General features: G+C 36.8%; 1 protein-coding gene across 1 annotated transcript in view; it reads left to right on the top strand.

The window, feature by feature from the left end:
• galnt9 (polypeptide N-acetylgalactosaminyltransferase 9) overlaps window positions 1–24,629 on the top strand; it is a 331,066-nt gene extending 306,437 nt beyond the window's left edge. The window contains exons 10-11 of the mRNA XM_061985891.2: window positions 18,044–18,211; window positions 23,571–24,629. Of these exons, the coding sequence (XP_061841875.1) occupies window positions 18,044–18,211; window positions 23,571–23,717 (315 nt within the window). The 3' untranslated portion in view covers window positions 23,718–24,629. The remainder of the gene's footprint in view (window positions 1–18,043; window positions 18,212–23,570) is intronic.
• Window positions 24,630–24,990: the final 361 nt, after the last annotated feature.

The raw sequence follows: 24,990 nt of genomic DNA, 5'->3' as shown, positions 1-24,990 counted from the left end.
GGTAGGTTGTGAGTTCAAACCCCGGCAGAGTCATACCAAAGACTATAAAAATGTGAGCCATTACCTCCCTGCTTGGCACTCAGCATCAAGGGTTGGAATTGGGGGTTGAATCACCAAAAAATTACTCCCGGGCACGGCCACTGCTGCTGCTCACTGCTCCCCTCACCTCCCAGGGGGTGATCAAGGGTGATGGGTCAAATGCAGGGGACACATTTCTGATGACATCTATTAATCAGACAAGAAGCAAGGAACCCTGCAGAGACAGAGTTCAATTTAGCTCATGAGGAGAACGCATGGAACTGCACACTTAGTCCCAGGGGATGATCAAGGCTCCCAGGGGATGATCAAGGGTGATGGGTCGAATGCAGGGGACACATTTCTGATGACATCTATTAATCAGACAAGAAGCAAGGAACCCTGCAGAGACAGAGTTCAATTTAGCTCATGCGGAGAACGCATGGAACTGCACACTTAGTCACAGTCTTGCCCTTCGCTCTAAGGTACAGCTACCGCGTCCCTCTTTTTATTCAGGAGTTCCACAGTCAACATCACTGAGGCCGCCTCTAAAAGGAGTGGTCACATTAACCATGCAAAGTAGGTCCAGTAAGCACAATAGGTGACGGAATGTGCTGGGGGCCTTGTGATTGCCTTGTTTCTGCTTCGTCTGTCATCTTATCTTCGTTTAGGTCCTTGAAGTCCTTGGCTGTAAGCGGGCTAAAACAAAGATAACATCTGCAGCTGAGGCCACCCCTCAGGCAAGAAGTGTTGTCCTTGCACAGATAGAAAAAATGCAGCTTGAGCACAATGGCTAATGACTATAGCAACGGACTTTAAGCATACTAAAGTTGTGTGATAATATATCCATCCATCCATCCATCTTCTTCCGCTTATCCGAGGTCGGGTCGCGGGGGCAGCAGCTTAAGCAGGGAAGCCCAGACTTCCCTCTCCCCAGCCACTTCGTCCAGCTCCTCCCGGGGGATCCCGAGGCGTTCCCAGGCCAGCCGGGAGACATAGTCTTCCCAACGTGTTCTGGGTCTTCCCCGTGGCCTCCTACCGGTCGGACGTGCCCGAAACACCTTCTTAGGGAGGCGTTCGGGTGGCATCCTGACCAGATGCCCGAACCACCTCATCTGGCTCCTCTCGATGTGGAGGAGCAGCGGCTTTACTTTGAGCTCCCCCCAATGACAGAGCTTCTCACCCTATCTCTAAGGGAGAGCCCCGCCACTCATGACCATAGGTGAGGATGGGAACGTAGATCGACCGGTAAATCGAGAGCTTTGCCTTCCGGCTCAGCTCCTTCTTCACCACAACGGATCGATACAGCGTCCGCATTATTGAAGACGCCGCACCGATCCGCCTGTCGATCTCACGATCCACTCTTCCCTCACTCGTGAACAAGACTCCGAGGTACTTGAACTCCTCCACTTGGGGCAAGATCTCCTCCCCAACCCGGAGATGGCACTCCACCCTTTTCCGGGAGAGAACCATGGACTCGGACTTGGAGGTGCTGATTCCCATCCCAGTCGCTTCATATATATCCATGATTATTCTAACACTAGTGTGTGTGTGACAATCATTGGTACTTTAACTTTAATTTTATTTAACAGAAAAATAACACAGTAGACTTGTCTTGTTAAACGGTTTGTCTTTGACTAAAATAATCTGGTTTTGTTGCCAGAAAAAATAATAAAAATTTCTGTATTTGTCACCAAAAAGGTGGCTATAAAAAATCAGGTTTTGTTGCCCCAATTAGATTTTGTAAAATATATTTCTATGTCTGTCCTGACAAAGTGGACCAACAGAGTGCTGGAAGAGGCGAGGTAGAGATGGAAATAAAAGAACCCAGAGGTGCTTTATTTTGTTTGTTTTTTTACTTTTTTACTGAATCAGTAAGTAAAGAACTTGAACTGTTAGCACTTGAAATTGAATTAGCTAGAAATCACCACATAATGGTAGTGGGGTGTTATAGGCCTCCATCTGCCCCTAGTAATTCCCTATCTACTCTTGGGAAGCTTCTGTCTCAACTGAAAACCAATGAAATAGTGATTTGAACTGGGACTGGCTCACATCTGTGTCTGACTCTTTGAAAGCACAGTGTGAATCTCTAAATTTAACACAATTAATTAACTCAGCTACAAGACCTAATCCTAAATGCCCTCAAAAAGCTACACTCATTGACTTAATTCTAACAAATATGCCCTTTAAATGTGTTGCATCTGGTGTTTTCCCTAATGATGTGAGTGATCGTTGTGTGATTGCAGTAGTGCGAGACACAAGGATTCCTAAAAGCAAGCCTCGTCTTGTTGGAAAACGTAATATGAAATTATTTGAGACGCAAGCTTTTTTACATGACTTGCATCTTTTTAATTGGGATAGAATTGCTCTTTTTGATAATGTTGAACTGGCTTGGAAATATTTTCACGAAAACTTCTTGAGTATAGTGAACAAACATGCCCCTTTTAGAAAATGTAGGGTTAAAGGACGTGACAATCAGTGGTTTACATCGGACCTGTCAGATTTATTGCATGAGCGTAATGCTGCTTGGGCCAGGGCATGCAAGTCAGGGTTGGAAGCAGATTGGTTGAATTTTAGACGATTAAGAAATCAATTTACCTCTCTCCTTCGGAAAGTCAAATCAGAATTTTATTTCTCCACAACAACTGAAAATCTCAAACACCCAAAGAAGTTTTGGAAAATCATCAAATCTTTGTCCGGCTGCTGTAATTCAGTCAATCTCCCACCTAGTATACTTGTTGATGGTGTCAGAGTAAGTGACAGAAGAGAAATGGGTAGTCATTTTAATAATCATTTTATTTCCTCTGGTTTTCCTGATGGCTTCATCTGGCCAGGATCTTCAGCTCTCACTGGATCGGTTCGCAGCTGAGTGTGAAGCGACTGGGATGAGAATCAGCACCTCCAAGTCCGAGTCCATGGTTCTCGCCCGGAAAAGGGTGGAGTGCCATCTCCGGGTTGGGGAGGAGATCTTGCCCCAAGTGGAGGAGTTCAAGTACCTTGGAGTCTTGTTCACGAGTGAGGGAAGAGTGGATCGTGAGATCGACAGGCGGATCGGTGCGGCGTCTTCAGTAATGCGGACGCTGTATCGATCTGTTGTGGTGAAGAAGGAGCTGAGCCGGAAGGCAAAGCTCTCAATTTACCGGTCGATCTACGTTCCCATCCTCACCTATGGTCATGAGCTTTGGGTTATGACCGAAAGGACAAGATCACGGGTACAAGCGGCCGAAATGAGTTTCCTCCGCCGGGTGGCGGGGCTCTCCCTTAGAGATAGGGTGAGAAGCTCTGTCATCCGGGGGGAGCTCAAAGTAAAGCCGCTCTTCCTCCACATCGAGAGGAGCCAGATGAGGTGGTTCGGGCATCTGGTCAGGATGCCACCCGAGCGCCTCCCTAAGGAGGTGTTTAGGGCATGTCCGACCGGTAGGAGGCCACGAGGTAGACCCAGGACACGTTGGGAAGACTATGTCTCCCGGCTGGCCTGGGAACGCCTCGGGATCCCCCGGGAGGAGCTGGACGAAGTGGCTGGGGAGAGGGAAGTCTGGGCTTCCCTGCTTAGGCTGCTGCCCCCGCGACCCGACCTCGGATAAGCGGAAGAAGATGGATGGATGGATGGATGGGTTTTCTCTACAATTCTGACAACTCTACTGAAGCTCCGCTAACTCAAAATACCCAGGTTTTTAACTTTACGCCCTTTACCACAACAGAGGTCACGAGGGCTCTAAAACAACTTAAACCTAGAAAGCCAGCTGGCTCAGGTAAATTGGAGCCGCTCTTTATAAAGTTAGCAGCTGAAATTATAGCTGAACCTTACTCTAATTTCAAATGAAATCCCTTTGGATTGGAAATCTGCCCTTGTAATCCCCCTATTAAAAGGAGGTGACCCTAGTAATCTAAATAATTACAGACCGATCTCTAAACTCTCTGTTCTGGCAAAAGTGCTTGAATCCCTTATCAGTGAACAGATAAAAGACTTTTTAGACACCAATTTTATTCTGTCACCATTTCAGTCAGGTTTTCGTAGAAATCACAGTACTGTTACTGCTGCTATGAAGTTTATAAATGATGTGACTGAAGCTCTTGACAAGAAGCAGTGCTGTCTGTCCCTTTTTATTGACTTTTCAAAGGCATTTGATACTGTTGATCATGTCATTTTAATCAAACGTCTTTCAGCTATTGGTTTTTCTCAGCAAGCAGTTGGATGGTTTGCAAATTACCTCACAAGTAGAACAGATAGAAGGTTCCTCCTCGGACGTACGGCAAGTGAAAAAGGGTGTCCCTCAAGGTTCTGTGTTGGGCCCCTTATTATTCACTATTTACATAAATAATCTTGGACAGAATATTCCGAACTCAACTTTCCATTTCTATACTGATGATACTGTCATATACTGCACAGCACCCACTCTTGCTGAAGCTTTTAAATATTTACAACATGCATTTGACAGAGTACAAGAACAACTTTGCTATCTTCAACTGGTTTTAAATGCAGAGAAAACAAAGTGTATGCTCTTTACCACATCAAAAACTGTAAGATCATCACTGTGTGAGAACATTTGAACAGGAAATGGGCAACAAATTACGTTAGTATCTGCTTTTAAATATTTAGGATTTTTAATTGATGACCACTTGAGTTTTAAGGAGCACATTCAGTATGTTGTAAAAAAAACCTGAAACTTTTACTGGGATTTTATTATAGAAACAAGTCTTGCTTTTCTTTTACTGTGAAACAGAAATTGGTGGAAACAACCTTTTGACCTGTTATTGACTATGGAGATGTGTTGTACATGAATGCTACTGCTGGTTGTCTCCACAAGCTGGATAGTGTGGACCACGGAGCACTGACATTCATCACCAACTTACTCACCATTGTGTGTTATACTCAATGGTTAACTGGACATCTTTATGTGCTCGACGCCTCAATCATTGGTATGTTTTCATCTACAAAACCATTCTGGGTATCACTCCATCTTATCTGTCTTGTCTTTTAACAAAGAAACAAGGAAGTCACAATCTTCGTTCAATGAATGTTCTGCAATTTGTCGTCCCCAAAGTAAGAACTGAACTGGGCAAGAAAGCATTTAGGTTTTCAGCACCGAAGGCTTGGAATAACCTACAATCGAACATTAAACTTCAAACCCTAGTTACGTTGAATGAGTTTAAAGGACTCTGGGCAGGGTCCTTGAGGGTGCATGGGAGTTTGCCCAACCAGTCTACATGTGTTTTGTGGACTTGGAGAAGGCATTCGACCGTGTCCCTCGGGAAGTCCTGTGGGGAGTGCTCAGAGAGTACGGGGTATCGGACTGTCTGATTGTGGCAGTCCGCTCCCTGTATGATCAGTGCCAGAGCTTGGTCCGCATTGCCGGTAGTAAGTCGGACACGTTTCCAGTGAGGGTTGGACTCCGCCAAGGCTGCCCTTTGTCACCGATTCTGTTCGTAACTTTTATGGACATAATTTCTAGGCGCAGTCAAGGCGTTGAGGGGATCTGGTTTGGTGGCTGCAGGAATAGGTCTCTGCTTTTTGCAGATGATGTGGTCCTGATGGCTTCATCTGGCCAGGATCTTCAGCTCTCACTGGATCGGTTCGCAGCTGAGTGTGAAGCGACTGGGATGAGAATCAGCACCTCCAAGTCCGAGTCCATGGTTCTCGCCCGGAAAAGGGTGGAATGCCATCTTCGGGTTGAGGAGGAGACCCTGCCCCAAGTGGAGGAGTTCAGGTACCTCGGAGTCTTGTTCACGAGTGAGGGAAGAGTGGATCGTGAGATCGACAGGCGGATCGGTGCGGCATCTTCAGTAATGCGGACGCTGTATCGATCCGTTGTGGTGAAGAAGGAGCTGAGCCGGAAGGCAAAGCTCTCAATTTACCGGTCGATCTACGTTCCCATCCTCACCTATGGTCATGAGCTTTGGGTTATGACCGAAAGGACAAGATCACGGGTACAAGCGGCCGAAATGAGTTTCCTCCGCCGGGTGGCAGGGCTCTCCCTTAGAGATAGGGTGAGAAGCTCTGTCATCCGGGGGGAGCTCAAAGTAAAGCCGCTGCTCCTCCACATCGAGAGGAGCCAGATGACGTGGTTCGGGCATCTGGTCAGGATGCCACCCGATCGCCTCCCTCGGGAGGTGTTTAGGGCACGTCCGACCGGTAGGAGGCCACGGGGAAGACCCAGGACACGTTGGGAAGACTATGTCTCCCGGCTGGCCTGGGAACGCCTCGGGATCCCCCGGGAGGAGCTGGACGAAGTGGGTGGGGAGAGGGAAGTCTGGGCTTCCCTGCTTAGGCTGCTGCCCCCGCGACCCGACCTCGGATAAGCGGAAGAAGATGGATGGATGGAATATGTTTTACCCCAGTAGAGTATTAATTAGGTCTAGTGACGCCCCTGCCACCAACTCAACCCTTGAGCTGACACAAGTTCACAGACGTGTGTGTCCTAAATAATAATGATGATATTTCAAGATTATTAACTCATGTATATCTTCTTGAATAGCTCATAACCACATCTAATAAACTGAGAAAAGTTGTACTTTACTGTTGTCCTAGTTCAAGGGGTCCTCAATTTGTCCAAGGGACATGTTTTTTTTCTCGGCAGACACTGAGAGCCAGATGGTTGGTTTGCAGATTCCGTCATTTGCATAATTAGCCACAACACATTCCGCATGTAATTAGACAAACTAAGATTACACATACCAGTGTATTAATAGACAAATCACTTCACTCAGGAAAGGGAAACTTGACATATTTATAGTCATATTTAAGTGAATGACAGGTTATATGTTTATTTAATTTCATATTGTGGTCATTTGAACTTGAAATTGTTGCCACTTTTTTGTAAAAATGTGATTATTTGGGGGTGGGGGGGTTTCTACCTTCAAGGTACTCAAAGCGCTTTGACACTATTTCCACATTCACCCATTCACACACTGCCATGCAAGGCCCTAACCACCAACCATCAGGAGCAAGGGTGAAGTGTCTTGCTCAAGGACACAACGGACGTGACGAGGTTGGTAGAAGGCGGGGGTCGAACCAGGAACCCTCAAGTTGCCCAACCCGCGCCACGTCGTAATTACAACACACCTGCGTGTTTGTTTGCGGAAGTAGGAACCCACGGTAGATGCCTGAAGTCGGATGTGCGCCGCTATGGAAGCTGAATAAATGCGCATGATCCCGCTGATCGATCGATTGATTGATTGAAACGTTTATTAGTAGATTGCACAGTACAGTACATATTCCGTACAATTGACCACTAAATGGTAACACCCAAATAAGTTTTAATAATTAAAAATAATTGATAATAATTTTAATTTAAGAATATAAGAATATTTTAATATTTTTTATAATTGTATTAACAATTGATAATATTGTTTATAATTTTAATAATAATTGATAATAATTTTAATAATTGACCACTAAATGGTAACACCCGAATCAGTTTTAATAATTAAAAAATATTGATGATAATTTTAATAGTTTAATTTAAGAATTATTTAATAATTTTAATAATAAGTGATAATGATTTTAATAATTGACCACTAAATGGTAACACCCAAATAAGTTTTAATAATTACAAATAATTGATAATAATTTTAATAATTTTAATTTAAGAATAATTTAATAATTGTAATAATTTTAATAATAATTGATAGTAATTTTAATAATTGACCACTAAATTATAACACCTGAAAAAGTTTTAATAATTAAAATTAATTGATAATAATTTTAATAATTTTAATTGAAGAATTTAAGAATAATTTAATAATTGTAATAATAATTTATAATAATTTTAATAATTTTCCACTAAATGGCAACACCCGAATAAGTTTTAATAATTCAAAATAATTGATAATAATTTTAATAATTTTAATTTAAGAATTTAAGAATAATTTAAAAATGTTAATAATAATTGATAGCAATTGTAATAATTGACCACAATGGTAACACCCGAATAGGTTTTAATAATTAAAAATAATTGATAATAATTTTAATACTTTTAAATTAAGAATTTAAGAATAATGTAATAATTCTAATAATTTTAACAATTTTAATAATAATTGATAATAATTTTAATAATTGACCACTAAATGGTAACACCCGAATAAGTTTTAATAATTAAAAATTATTGATTATAATTTTAATATTTTAATTTAAGAATGATTTAATAATTTTAATAATTGTAATAATAAGTGATAATAATTTTAAAATTTGACCACTAAATGGTAACATCCAAATAAGTTTTAATAATTACAAATAATTTAAAATATTTTTAATAATTTTAATTTAAGAATTTAAGAATAATTTCCATCCATCCATTTTCTACCGCTTATTCCCTTTTGGGGTCGCGGGGGGGCGCTGGAGCCTATCTCAGCTACAATCGGGCGGAAGGTGGGGTACACCCTGGACAAGTCGCCACCTCATCGCAGGGCCTAAGAATAATTTAATAATTGTAATAATAAGTGATAATAATTTTAATAATTGACCACTAAATGGTAACACCCAAATAAGTTTTAATAATTACAAAAAATTGATAATAATTTTAATAATTTTAATTTAAGGATTTAAGAATAATTTAATAATTGTAATAATTTTAATAATAATTGATAGTAATTTTAATAATTGACCACTGAATTATAACACCCGAATAAGTTTTGATAATTAAAATTAATTGATAATAATTTTAATTGAAGAATTTAAAAATAATTTAATAATTTAAATAATTGTAATATTAATTTATAATAATTTTAATAATTGTCCACTGAATGGTAACACCCGAATAAGTTTTAATAATTAAAAATAATTGATAATAATTTTAATAATTTTAATTTAAGAATTTAAGAATAATTTAATATTTTTTATAATTGTATTAATAATTGATAATATTGTTTATAATTTTAATAAAAATTGATAATAATTTTAATAATTGACCACTAAATGGTAACACCCGAATAAGTTTTAATAATTAAAAATTATTGATAATAATTTTAATATTTTAATGTATGATTTATTTAATAATTTTAATCATTTTAATAATAAGTGATAATAATTTTAATAATTGACCACTAAATGGTAACACCCAAATAAGTTTTAATAATTACAAATAATTGATAATAATTTTAATTTAAGAATATAAGAATAATTTAATATTTATTATAATTGTATTAATAATTGATAATATTGTTTATAATTTTAATAATAATTGATAATAATTTTAAGAATTGACCACTAAATGGTATGACCCGAATAAGTTTTAATAATTAAAAATTATTGATAATAATTTTAATATTTTAATTTAAGAATTATTTGATAATTTTAATAATTTTAATAATAAGTGATAATAATTTTAATAATTGACCACTAAATGGTAACACCCAAATAACTTTTAATAATTACAAATAATTGATAATAATTTTAATAATTTTAATTTAAGGATTTAAGAATAATTTAATAATTGTAATAATTTTAATAATAATTGATAGTAATTTTAATAATTGACCACTGAATTATAACACCCGAATAAGTTTTAATTATTAAAATTAATTGATAATAATTTTAATTGAAGAATTTAAGAATAATTTAATAATTTTAATAATTGTAATAATAATGTATAATAATTGTAATAATTGTCCACTAAATGGTAACACCCGAAAAAGTTTTAATAATTAAAAATAATTGATAATAATTTTAATAATTTTAATTTAAGAATTTAAGAATAATTTAAGAATGTTAATAATAAATGATAACAATTGTAATAATTGACCATTAAAAGGTAACACCCGAATAGGTTTTAATAATTAAAAATAATTGATAATAATAATTGACCACTAAATGGTAGCACCCAAATAAGTTTTAATAATTACAAATAATTGATAATAATTTTAATAATTGTAATTTAAGAATTTAAGAATAATTTAATAATGTTAATAATAATTGATAGTAATTTTAATAATTGACCACTGAATTATAACACCCGAATAAGTTTTAATAATTAAAATTAATTGATAATAATTTTAATTGAAGAATTTAAGAATAATTTAATAATTTAAATAATTGTAATATTAATTTATAATCATTTTAATAATTGTCCACTAAATGGTAACACCCGAATAAGTTTTAATAATTAAAAATAATTGATAATAATTTTAATAATTTTAATTTAAGAATTTAAGAATAATTTAAGAATGTTAATAATAATTGATAACAATTGTAATAATTGACCACTAAATGGTAACACCCTAATAGGTTTTAATAATTAAAAATAATTGATAATAATAATTGACCACTAAATGGTAACACCCAAATAAGTTTTAATAATTACAAATAATTGATAATAATTTTAATAATTTTAATTTAAGGATTTAAGAATAATTTAATAATTGTAATAATTTTAATGATAATTGATAGTAATTTTAATAATTGACCACTGAATTATAACACCCGAATAAGTTTTAATAATTAAAATTAATTGATAATAATTTTAATTGAAGAATTTAAGAATAATGTAATAATTTAAATAATTGTAATATTAATTTATAATAATTTTAATAATTGTCCACTAAATGGTAACACCCGAATAAGTTTTAATAATTAAAAATAATTGATAATAATTTTAATAATTTTAATTTAAGAATTTAAGGATAATTTAAGAATGTTAATAAAAATTGATAACAATTGTAATAATTGACCACTAAATGGTAACACCCGAATAGGTTTTAATAATTAAAAATAATTGATAATAATTGTAATAATTTTAATTTAAGAATATAAGAATAATTTGATATTTTTTATAATTGTATTAATAATTGATAAAAAAAATTATAATGTTAATAATAATTGATAATAATTGTAATAATTGACCACTAAATGGTAACACCCGAATAAGTTTTAATAATTAAAAATGATTGATAATAATTTTAATATTTTAATTTAAGAATTATTTAATCATTTCAATAATTTTAATAATAATTGATAATAATTTTAATAATTGACCACTAAATGGTAACACCCAAATAAGTTTTAATAATTACAAATAATTGATAATAATTTTAATAATTTTAATTTAAGGATTTAAGAATAATTTAATAATTTTAATAATTGTAATAATAATTGATAGTAATTTTAATAATTGACCACTGAATTATAACACCCGAATAAGTTTTAATAATTAAAATTAATTGATAATAATTTTAATTGAAGAATTTAAGAATAATTTAATAATTTAAATGATTGTAATAATAATTTATAATAATTTTAATCATTGTCCACTAAATGGTAACACCCGAAAAAGTTTTAATAATTAAAAATAATTGATAATAATTTTAATAATTTTAATTTAAGAATTTAAGAATAATTTAAGAATGTTAATAATAATTGATAACAATTGTAATAATTGACCACTAAATGGTAACACCCGAATAGGTTTTAATAATTAAAAATAATTGATAATAATTTTAATAATTATTTAATAATTTTAATAATAAGTGATAATAATTGTAATAATTGACCACTAAATGGTAACACCCAAATAAGTTTTAATAATTACAAATAATTGATAATAATTTTAATAATTTTAATTTAAAAATTTAAGAATAATGTAATAATTGTAATAATTTTAATAATAATTGATAGTAATTTTAATAATTGACCACTAAATTATAACACCCGAATAAGTTTTAATAATTAAAATTAATTGATAATAATTTTAATTGAAGAATTTAAGAATAATTTAATAATTTAAATAATTGTAATATTAATTTATAATCATTTTAATAATTGTCCACTAAATGGTAACACCCGAATAAGTTTTAATAATTAAAAATAATTGATAATAATTTTAATAATTTTAATTTAAGAATTTAAGGATAATTTAAGAATGTTAATAAAAATTGATAACAATTGTAATAATTGACCACTAAATGGTAACACCCGAATAGGTTTTAATAATTAAAAATAATTGATAATAATTGTAATAATTTTAATTTAAGAATATAAGAATAATTTGATATTTTTTATAATTGTATTAATAATTGATAAAAAATTTTATAATGTTAATAATAATTGATAATAATTGTAATAATTGACCACTAAATGGTAACACCCGAATAAGTTTTAATAATTAAAAATGATTGATAATAATTTTAATATTTTAATTTAAGAATTATTTAATCATTTCAATAATTTTAATAATAATTGATAATAATTTTAATAATTGACCACTAAATGGTAACACCCAAATAAGTTTTAATAATTACAAATAATTGATAATAATTTTAATAATTTTAATTTAAGGATTTAAGAATAATTTAATAATTTTAATAATTGTAATAATAATTGATAGTAATTTTAATAATTGACCACTGAATTATAACACCCGAATAAGTTTTAATAATTAAAATTAATTGATAATAATTTTAATTGAAGAATTTAAGAATAATTTAATAATTTAAATGATTGTAATAATAATTTATAATAATTTTAATCATTGTCCACTAAATGGTAACACCCGAAAAAGTTTTAATAATTAAAAATAATTGATAATAATTTTAATAATTTTAATTTAAGAATTTAAGAATAATTTAAGAATGTTAATAATAATTGATAACAATTGTAATAATTGACCACTAAATGGTAACACCCGAATAGGTTTTAATAATTAAAAATAATTGATAATAATTTTAATAATTATTTAATAATTTTAATAATAAGTGATAATAATTGTAATAATTGACCACTAAATGGTAACACCCAAATAAGTTTTAATAATTACAAATAATTGATAATAATTTTAATAATTTTAATTTAAAAATTTAAGAATAATGTAATAATTTTAATAATTTTAATAATAATTGATAGTAATTTTAATAATTGACCACTAAATTATCACACCCGAATAAGTTTTAATAATTAAAATTAATTGATAATAATTTTAATTGAAGAATTTAAGAATAATTTAATAATTTAAATAATTGTAATATTAATTTATAATAATTTTAATAATTGTCCACTAAATGGTAACACCCGAATAAGTTTTAATAATTAAAAATAATTGATAATAATTTTAATAATTTTAATTTAAGAATTTAAGAATAATTTAAGAATGTTAATAATAATTGGTAACAATTGTAATAATTGACCACTAAATGGTAACACCTTAATAGGTTTTAATAGTTAAAAATAATTGATAATAATTTTAATACTTTTAATTTAAGAATTTAAGAATAATTTAATCATTCTAATAATTTTAAAAATTTTAATAATAAATGATAATAATTTTAATAATTGACCACTAAATGGTAACACTCGAATAAGTTTTAATAATTGAAAATAATTGATAATAATTTTAATACTTTTAATTTAAGAATGTAAGAATAATGTAATAATTCTAATAATTTTAACAGATTTAATAATAATTGATAATAATTTTAATAATTGACCACTAAATGGTAACACCCGAATAAGTTTGAATAATTAAAAAATTATTGATAATAATTTTAATATTTTAATTTATGATTTATTTAATAATTTTAATAATAAGTGATAATAATTTTAATAATTGACCACTAAATGGTAACACCCAAATAAGTTTTAATAATTACAAATAATTTATAATATCTTTAATAATTTTAATTTAAAAATTTAAAAATAATTTAATAATTGTAATAATTGTAATAATAATTGATAGTAATTTTAATAATTGACCGCTAAATATAACACCCGAATAAGTTTTAATAATTAAAATGAATTGATAATAATTTTAATAATTTTAATTGAAGAATTTAAGAATAATTTAATAATTTTAATAATTGTAATAATAATTTATAATAATTTTAATAGTTGTCCACTAAATGGTAACACCTAAATAAGTTGTAATAATTAAAAATAATTGATAATAATTTTAATAATTTTAATTTAAGAATTTAAGAATAATTTAAGAATGTTAACAATAATTGATAACAATTGTAATAATTGACCACTAAATGGTAACACCCGAATAGGTTTTAATAATTAAAAATAATTGATAATAATTTTAATACTTTTAATTTAAGAATTTAAGAATAATGTAATAATTCTAATACTTTTAACAATTTTAATAATAATTTATAATAATTTTAATAATTGACCACTAAATGGTAACACTTGAATAAGTTGTTCGACTTGTTTAAGTCAGGGTCCACGTTAATCAATTCATGGTAAATTCATGGCAATTCATGGCTATTGATTCAAATGATCAAAATACGGTAAATATTGAACACATTGTTATGATCCTGTCTGTTTTCAAATTATATGTATCGACTTGCAGCGTGTGTATAAAACGGAGGTTTTTGAAATAGTTTTAGAGCTTTGAAGGCTCCAACAGTGGCTCCCATCACCCTCATCTTGAAAGCATTTTTCATCATCTTTAAACCCACCCTCCAAAAAAAAGACGTGTTCTTGTCTCTCATAATAATTGCGAATGATGGGCAAAAATAAAATTAAAAAAAGCACAGTTTCCCTTTTAATATTCCAGCTCCATTACACCACTTGTAGGGACTGCCCGTGTTGCCAGATGAAAGTGAGAGCTTGTATCTCCATTTTGTTGGCATATCATTTTTGGCATATCATAATAAACGCAATCTCTACTGTATCGTTGCGTAATGGAGACGTCACATCACTGGGCCTTTCATCGGATGGATTAAACGTGGAACTTACATGACAATAAAGCTGCTCGCCGGTTCATCCAAAGTTGTACATCAAACAAAGAGTATTGTAGACGGTATTGCACATTGTTGCACCACGTTAGTTGCTCTTATCTTTAATGCCACTCGGGTGAGGACCAACACGTCGTGTTTTATTATTAACTATTATAATAGCGACTGCCCCAGAAAAATAACCTCAGCCCCATTTCTGGGGCTGAAGTTGCTGAGGTAGTTAAAAAGCTCCTCGGTGGCAAGGCCCCGGGGGTGGATGAGATCCGCCCGGAGTTCCTTAAGGCTCTGGATGCTGTGGGGCTGTCTTGGTTGACAAGACTCTGCAGCATCGCGTGGACATCGGGGGCGGTACCTCTGGATTGGCAGACCGGGGTGGTGGTTCGTCTCTTTAAGAAGGGGAACCGGAGGGTGCGTTCAAACTATCGTGGGATCACACTCCTCAGCCTTCCCGGTAAGGTCCATTCAGGTGTACTGGAGAGGAGGCTACGCCGGATAGTCGAACCTCGGATTCAGGAGAAACAGTGTGGTTTTTGTCCTATTCGTGGAACTGTGGACCAGCTCTATACTCTGGGCAGGGTCCTTGAGGGTGCATGGGAGTTTGCCCAACCAGTCTACATGTGCTTTGTGGACTTGGAGAAGGCATTTGACCGTGTCCCTTGGGAGGTCCTGTGGGGAGTGCTCAGAGAGTATGGGGTATCGGACTGTCTTATTGTGGCGGTCCGCTCCCTGTATGATCAGTGTCAGAGCTTGGTCCACATTGCCGGCAGTAAGTCGGACACGTTTCCAGTGAGGGTTGGACTCCGCCAAGGCTGCCCTTTGTCACCGATTCTGTTCATAACTTTTATGGACAGAATTTCTAGGCGCAGTCAAGGCATTGAGGGGATCCGGTTTGGTGGCTGCAGGATTAGGTCTCTGCTTTTTGCAGATGATGTGGTCCTGATGGCTTCATCTGGCCAGGATCTCCAGCTCTCGCTGGATCGGTTCGCAGCCGAGTGTGAAGCGACTGGGATGAGAATCAGCACCTCGATGTCCGAGTCCATGGTTCTCGCCCGGAAAAGGGTGGAGTGCCATCTCCGGGTTGGGGAGGAGATCCTGCCCCAAGTCGAGGAGTTCAAGTACCTCGGAGTCTTGTTCACGAGTGGGGGAAAAGTGGATCGTGAGATTGACAGGCGGATCGGTGCGGCGTCTTCAGTAATGCGGATGCTGTATCGATCCGTTGTGGTGAAGAAGGAGCTGAGCCGGAAGGCAAAGCTCTCAATTTACCGGTCGATCTACGTTCCCATCCTTACCTATGGTCATGAGCTTTGTATTATGACCGAAAGGACAAGATCACGGGTACAGGCGGCCGAAATGAGTTTCCTCCGCCGGGTGGCGGGGCTCTCCCTTAGAGATAGGATGAGAAGCTCTGCCATCCGGGGGGAGCTCAAAGTAAAGCCACTGCTCCTCCACATCGAGAGGAGCCAGATGAGGTGGTTCGGGCATCTGGTCATGATGCCACCCGAACGCCTCCCTCGGGAGGTGTTTAGGGCACGTCCAACGGGGAAGACCCAGGACACGTTGGGAAAACTATGTCTCCCGGCTGGCCTGGGAACGCCTCGGGATCCCCCGGGAGGAGCTGGACGAAGTGGCTGGGGAGAGGGAAGTCTGGGCTTCCCTGCTTAGGCTGCTGCCCCCGCGACCCGACCTCGGATAAGCGGAAGAAGATGGATGGATGGATGGAATATCGACTGGTCAACAAGAGACAACTAATATAAATAATAACAGAAGAAATGAACAAATTAAAAAGATGGTTTGACAAAAACAGACCTCAGTAAGACTAAAATAATGCTATTTGGTAACAGTTGAAGGGAAAGTCAAACACAAATACAAATAGACGGGATAGAAATTGAAAGAGTAAATGAAACCAAATTTCTAGGTGTAATGATTGATGATAAAATGAACTGGAAATATCATATAAAAAATGTACAACATGTCAATAATGAGTTAAGCAAAACATGTTTGTGGAAGTCGCTTGCTCTCGGTTCCACTGACAAACACGTCACAAGAGACAGGCGTGCCAAGTTGACAAAGTTTTAATGTTTTTTTAACAAGATCTATCAAAAATGCTTGCAGCATGTCGTGACTTTGCAGTCACTCCCAATCCCCCCCTGGTCCCGGCCGCTTACTGTTAAAGACAACAGATGATTAGATTAACACGTACCACCTGTGAAATCTAATCACCTGCCAGCCGTGTCTCGCCGTCAGCACACGCCCCGCCCCTGCCCGATGGTGCTCGTCCTCAGCACCCTGGACAGTGGCGGTGACTTTTGCTCCTACAAGCAGCACTGACTACACCTGCAGTCTGCAGGTGTACCTAATGTGGTGGCCCTGCAGTCATTCACAACTCCTCCAACATGAACATTATTGTTTTTGCACTTTTTGGCTTCTTATGAAATAACTTTTTTAAATAGATTCAATCTTGCACGTGGAAAGTTTAAGTTTGGGCTTTAGTTGGTATAGCACTCCCGTCAGGGGGTTCATTCTACGCCGGGGGTGCATGAGGCGGGATTACTGCGAGCCTCAGCCAGTGCGTCTTTTGCAGCCGTTTTATGATCGCTCAGCACAAGAAATACTTTACACACATACAGTTGTTGACGAAATACACTGTACATTATATACCTCAGCTAACTAAACTATGGAAATGTATAATATAGTTCATATAGCAATACGGTCTCACTGCACAGCAGGCCAGCAGTTAGCCGAGTCCGCAATCCATGGTGAGGCACTGAGTGACGTGCCTCAACTGGCTGCTGATCACTGCACCGTCTCTTCTCAGTATTTGAACGGCAAATGTGAAAATTCAGCGATTTTAAATAAAAAATAATCTAAAACTGGTGAAGTTAAATGGAAAATAACTTTATAGTATAATCACTGGATACATATAACAATTTAATAAAAACATTTTCATTTTACATTTGTTTTCTTTCCTCTAGTGACTGCACGTCACTGAGCGCTGCCAATACTTTCCGAATGCACTGTATATGATGATGATAAAAGCATGTACTTGGAGACTATTGGTAGCCATTAGTTGTGCTTCATTTACTAGCCCTGAAAAGGTCAACCAAGTGAATGATTTAGGTTTCTTCTTCACTATTGACTGCATGATATAATCATGAAATGTTACGATCACCAACAAACAATAAACAAATGAACAAGTGATTGATATTTGGACTTTATATGAATCTTGGTCACTCTTTTTCCATTTTTCTTGCTTTTTCCGTGTCATGTTTCGGGCCAAGTTAGCTTTTCCCTGCTCTGACTGGTGTAAAAGAAATTACTGGAACGTATGTAATGAAACACATGTCTTATCTTTCCGTTCCAGCTTGCCCGATACTCAACTGACGGGCTTCTCCAGCTCGGACCCCTGGGATCGACCACCTTCCTGCCTGACACGAAATGCCTTGTTGATGATGGCAGAGGGCGCGTTCCCAGCTTGAAAAAATGCGATGCCGTTTCCAGGGTTTCTCAGAGGCTTTGGGACTTCACACAGGTAAAATAAAAGATGTTTACCATGTGCGGTTTAAGATTTTACATTTGTATTACCTGCCTATTCAGGCCCAGGACTCGAACCCCAGATTGATTGGGCGAGAGTGCTAGGCAACGAGAGTGAGGTTTACATACACTATAATTCAGTGACATGCGGTGAGGTTGATGGCTGGTGAGGCACTGACTTCATCTTCTTTCCACGTGCAAGATTGAATCTATTTTAAAAAAGTGTAACCGAGGGTTTATAAATGTCGCCTATACTGTATGAAACTACAAAATAACAAACACGGAGGCTCCAGTTTACACGAGGACCACTTTATTTACCTTCTTTCAAAAACCTCCGCAACGTGACATCACTTCCGCTCTTAGCGCCTTCAAAATAAGAGCTCAAGGCATATACTGTATAACAGCGCATAACAGGAACTTAACATCACAAAGAGGAAAGCCCATGAAAATAGGTTACAAAAGTTATTTAATAAGAAGCCAAAATGTGCAAAAACAATAATGTTCGTGTTGGAGGAGTTGTGAATTAGGTACACCTGCAGTCTGCAGGTGTACCTAATGTTGTGGCCCTGCAGTCATTCACAACTCCTCCAACACGAACATTATTGTTTTTGCACTTTTTGGCTTCTTATGAAATATTTTTTTTAAATAGTAACAATCTTGCACGTGGAAAGTTTTAAGTGTGGGCTTTTGTTGATATAACAATTCTACGGCGGGGGTGCAGGAGGCGGGATTACTGGAGCCTCAGCCAGTGCGTCTTTTGCAGCCGTTTTATGATCGCTCAGCACAAGAAATACGTTACACACATACAGTTGTTGACAAAATACACTGTACATTATATACCTCAGCTAACTAAACTATGGAAATGTATAATATAGTTCATATAGCAATACAGCAGGCCAGCAGTTAGCCGAGTCCGGAATCCATGTTGAGGCACTGAGTGACGTGCCTCAACTGGCTGCTGTTCACCGCACCGTCTCTTCTCAGTATTTGAACGGCAAATGTGAAAATTCAGCGATTTTCAATAAAAAATAATCTAAAACTGGTGAAGTTAAATGGAAAATAACTTTATAGTATAATCACCGGATACATATAACAATTTAATTTTTTTACATTTTTTTTCTTTCCATGATGATATAGCAGTGACTGCACGTCACTGCTATATTGCCAAAAGTATTTGGCCACCCATCCAAATTATGAGAATCAGGTGTCCTAATCACTTGGCCCGGTGTATCAAATCAAGCACTTAGGCATGGAGACTGTTTCTACAAACATTTGTGAAAGAATGGGCCGCTCTCAGTGATTTCCAGCGTGGAACTGTCATAGGATGCCACCTGTGCAACAAATCCAGTCGTGAAATGTCCTCGCTCCTAAAAATTCCAAAGTTACAGTATTCCATTATTATAAGAAAAGTGAAGAGTTTGGGAACAACAGCAACTCAGCCACCAAGTGGTAGGCCAGGTAAACTGACACAGAGAGGGTTCAGCGGATGCTGAAGCGCATAGTTCAAAGACTTTCTGCGCAGTCAGTTGCTACAGAGCTCCAAACTCCATGTGACCTTCCAATTAGCCCACATACAGTACGCAGAGAGCTTCATGGAATAGGTTTCCATGGCCGAGCAGCTGCATCTAAGCCATACATCACCAAGTCCAATGAAAAGAGTCGGATGCAGTGTATCTTAATAAATAGTATCTGCTTTTTTACGCTCAATGATAAAGAAAAGGCTTCTTCTACCTTTGGGACGTTCCTTAATCTATGCTGTCTCAGGGATTAAACTAACTGTTCTACAGAGACAAACAGTATTGAATGCAGTATTAAACAATTCTTTAGCTCTGGTTTATCCCATGAACAATTGGGAAAGCCTCCGTGTTGTAAGCTGCGGTGTTTATCATTTTTCCAGCTGCACACAGCCAAGCAAAAGGACAACACGAGCCAGGGCCGTCGAAGCCGCCGTGAAATTCCTGCTCTGATCGTAACGAGACGTAGCATAAAAATGTAAAAAGTGCCTGAAAGATATGTACTGGCATTGACCTTTGTATGCATCATTCATCATTCCTGAGTTTAAGATTATGCTACTTTTGTGTTCAACAAATGCTTTGCAGGTAGTCTAAATAAAAGTGTTGTCCAATCGTCATGTCTGTGTAATCATGTTTTGTTTGAAGTCATGTTTTGTTTAGTTATAGAACTCTTTAGTTTCTGTCTTTTCACTCCCTTGTCTTGTTTCCATGATTACCCCATTAGTTTCACCTGTTCCACGTTTGGACTCATTGTGCACTCTTGATTGTCACCATAGCAACCCACTAGTTTTCACCTGTCACGTCACGCACCTGTTTCGCGTCTTGAGTCACGCACCTGTTTTCGTTAATCATGTCTGTGGTATTTAAGTTCAGTGTTTTTCAGTTTGTCTTTCTGACGACCTCACCACATTTATGCTCTGTCCATTCTTTCCATGTCCATTCCTCAAGCAACTATTTTTGTCCAAGCCAAGTAAGTTTTTGTTCCATGTTTATAGTCTTTTTGGTTTCATAGTTTGTTCTCCGCCATTGTGCGTGTTTTTCGTTTGTACTTTTTTGCTATAGTTTTTTGGTTTCATAGTTTATTCTCCGCCACTGTGCGCGCTTTTCGTTTGTACTTTTCATTCCCGTCTCGCCCGAGCCAACTTTCCGTTGCATCCCGGAAAAACACACACCCAAGACCAAGTCTTGACACCAATACACTTTTATATCGTATCTCGGATCTTTTATACTTTGTATTTTAGTCGACTAAATTTACTGTAATTTTAGCTCACTAAAATGTGTCATTTAGTTGACTCAACTCGATTTAAGATCAAAATTAAAATGCATTTCTGTCAAAAGACTACAACTGCTGTCGAAACACTGGTTTGAGGATAGCAAACATCAGTGAGTGATACTCACCTTACTGGCATACTTGCCAACCTTGAGACCTCCGATTTCGGGAGGTGGGGGATGGGGGTGGGGGGCAAGGTCGGGGCGTGGTTTGGGGCGTGGCTTGGGGCGTGGCTAAGAGGGGAGGAGTATATTTACAGCTAGAATTCACCAAGTCAAGTCAGCCACCCCGAGAGGGACAAGTTGTAGAAAATGGATGGATGTTTTTTAATATGTTTTATATTAAAACATATTAAAAAACATCCATCCATTTTCTACAACTTGTCCCTCTCGGGGTGGCTGACTTGACTTGGTGAATTCTAGCTGTAAATATACTCCTCCCCTCTTTCATATATATATATATATATATATATATATATATATATATATATATATATATATATATATATATATATATTAGAGATGCGCGGTTTGCGGGCACAACCGCGGAGTCCGCGGATTATCCGCGGATCGGGCGGATGAAATTTAAAAAAATTAGATTTTATCCGCGGGTCGGGTCGGGCGGTTAAAATAAAAAAAAAAAAGATTTTAAATAGATTCAGGCGGGTGGCAGTTAAACCAATTCGGAAATATATATACATAGTTAAATGTTGTTACCCACATACGAAAAATGAGCAGGCACCTGCAGCATATGCCACAACAGAAGAAAAAGAAAAGAAAAGAGATGGACACTTTTACGGAGCGGAGAAGGGACGCCTCGCCGGGGTCCGGGACCGAGGCCCCTTCCCCCGAGAGGGCCCCACCGGGAGCCGTAGCTGAGGCGATCCGCGAGAAGGGCCCGACGCACGTCCAGGGTCACCACCGCGCCCACCGCACCGACACCCCGCCTCGTCCGCCTTTGCCGCGGCCGGCATCACGCGCAGCATGTAAGCAGCTTACCTGCCCACCACCCCCGTGGCCGGGGGTTCGTAACAGGGGTCACTCCGCGCGCTCCGCCCGCGCAGCTTACCTGCCCGCGCAGCTTACCTGCCCGCCACCCCTGTTGCCGGGGGCGCGAAACAGGGGTCACTCCGCGCGCAGTGCGCTCACGAAAGGGGTGGGGCTCACCCTGGTTGATATAGACAGCAGGACGGTGGCCATGGACGTCGGAACCCGCTAAGGAGTGTGTAACAACCCACCTGCCGAATCAACTAGCCCTGAAAATGGATGGCGCTGGAGCGTCAGGCCCATACCCGGCTGTCGCCGGCAGCGAGACGCGCTTGGAGGTGCGCTCAGCGCGGCTCCCATATGATTGCGCACTGGTGTGCGTCTGGGCCGTGACAGCGTGGCACGTGAATGTCTGTGCTGCATTGGATCAGTCTCCTTTCTTTAACAGGCAAAAGCTTTATAACCTCACTAATGCCTTGCATCGTCTATATTAGATATATAACAACGGGCGGGTGCGGGCGGGTGCGGTTCTGATCAAATGTTACATCGGGTGGATGGCGGATGGTTGACGACTTTCTGATGCGGTTGCGGATGAAATAATTGCCTATCCGCGCATCTCTAATATATATATATATATATATATATATATATATATATATTATATATATATATATATATATATATATATATATATTTAGTTAGAATTCACTGAAATTGAAGTATTTTCATATATATATATATATAGCTAGAATTCACTGAAAGTGAAGTATTTTCATATATATATATATATATATATATATATATATATATATATATATATATATATATATATATATATATACATATATATATATATATATATATATATATATCAAGAGGGACAGAGACAGCGCACAGTGCATGTGGATCACATGTTACCATGGAGAGAAAAATGGAGAGACTGCCAGTTATCTAGTCTCCACCAGTTGCAGAAAATGTGCCATCAGTACAACTGGACAGTGCTGTTTCAGTTCCATCATCAGGACCATCAGTGAGTCAGACACAAACCAGTCTAATCATTGAACCAGATTCAAGGGCTGCTGAGTTGCCATCATCAGAACCCAGATCACCCACAACAAAAACCCCACCAGTGATCCGCAGGTACCCAGAAAGGTTTCGAGTACCACCAAAAAAACGGAATCCTTGAAGACAGTATAAAAATCTGTGTTAAAGATGTACAAATACTGTTTGTATAATAAGCATGTTATTGTTTACAAATGAGGGTTAAGAGTTCAGTACTAAAAAAAAAAAGAATGTGGCTTGAGTACAGTTTTTTAATTGAGCTGCTGCATTTTTTGGTTGGGTTGTTTATTTCTTTTGAGTAACTTCTACATTTTGGTTCTCTATGTCATTCTAACAAATGACATGGAGAACCTTAAGTTCCTGCTTTACTTTATGTAAATAGTCATAAAAAAACAAAGAAAACGCATTGAATGAGGCGTGTCCAAACTTTTGGCCTGTACTGTAGTTCTTACAAATTGATTGTTTTTCAATGATTGACAAACCTGCAATTGTATATGTTTTTAATTGTTGTTTCTTGAACCACAGAACGGTCCGATCATCAGTCGGGACACAGGTCGATGCTTGGAAGTGGAAATGTCCAAAGATGCCAACTTTGGTCTTCGCTTGGTGGTGCAGAGATGCTCAGGTCAGAAGTGGATCATAAGAAACTGGATTAAACATCCCAGACACTAAATCCGGAGGAAGAAAATAAAAAGGTTGAGTCGCGTGGAGCATTACTGGACTTTGCTTCGGCGGCCACAGAGCTTTCCAACATTGAAGCTTTGAGAACATGAACACGATCCACTCGTGCTGATCTCTTGACTATACCGTTGAGAAGGCCCACGTTTGGAACTGGAGCTCTATATGTAGAAATAAATGTACAAAGATGCATAACTGAAATTGAAAACGATTTAATTTCTATTGTAAAGCTACCTGTTGTTTGTAAATGACTGCGTGTGTTCCATTATGTGTGTTTATTTTAATGAGCAAAATTGCATAATATAGTTGTAAATTGTAATGCAACACATCCAAAGGATTCTTTTTTGAATTAATCTGCCATATTGTACTACTCTAGTACTCTATGATAAATAATAGGCTTTAACGATGCCTGTGAATATTGTCATTGCATTCTCAGGGCATTGAAGGCGTTGCAATTGGACTGTTGAGATTGTCCGAGCAGGTTTGTCTAGGGATGATGTTTGTTAAGAAATTATCGATTTCGATCCCTTCTCCAAGTCCACAAAACACATGTAGACTGGTTGGGCAAACTCCCATGCACCCTCAAGGACCCTGCCCAGAGTATAGAGCTGGTCCACAGTTCCACGACCAGGACGAAAATCACACTGTTCCTCCTGAATCCGAGGTTCGACTATCCGGCGTAGCCTCCTCTCCAGTACACCTGAATAGACCTATGTGTTTTGTGGACTTGGAGAAGGCATTCGACCGTGTCCCTCGGGAAGTCCTGTGGGGAGTGCTCAGAGAATATGGGGTGTCGGACTGTCTGATTGTGGCAGTCCGCTCCCTGTATGCTCAGTGCCAGAGCTTGGTCCGCATTGCCGGCAGTAAGTCGGACACGTTTCCAGTGAGGGTTGGACTCCGCCAAGGCTGCCCTTTGTCACCCATTCTGTTCATAACTTTTATGGACAGAATTTCTAGGCGCAGTCAAGGCGTTGAGGGGATCTGGTTTGGTGGCTGCAGGATTAGGTCTCTGCTTTTTGCAGATGATGTGGTCCTGATGGCTTCATCTGGCCAGGATCTTCAGCTCTCACTGGATCGGTTCGCAGCCGAGTGTGAAGCGACTGGGATGAGAATCAGCACCCCCAAGTCCGAGTCCATGGTTCTCGCCCGGAAAAGGGTGGAGTGCCATCTCCGGGTTGGGGAGGAGATCTTGCCCCAAGTGGAGGAGTTCAAGTACCTCGGAGTCTTGTTCACGAGTGGGGGAAGAGTGGATCGTGAGATCGACAGG

The sequence above is a fragment of the Nerophis lumbriciformis genome, linkage group LG12, assembly GCF_033978685.3.
Source record: "Nerophis lumbriciformis linkage group LG12, RoL_Nlum_v2.1, whole genome shotgun sequence".
Lineage (NCBI taxonomy): Eukaryota > Metazoa > Chordata > Actinopteri > Syngnathiformes > Syngnathidae > Nerophis > Nerophis lumbriciformis.
This window is presented reverse-complemented; position numbering and strand designations above follow the sequence as displayed.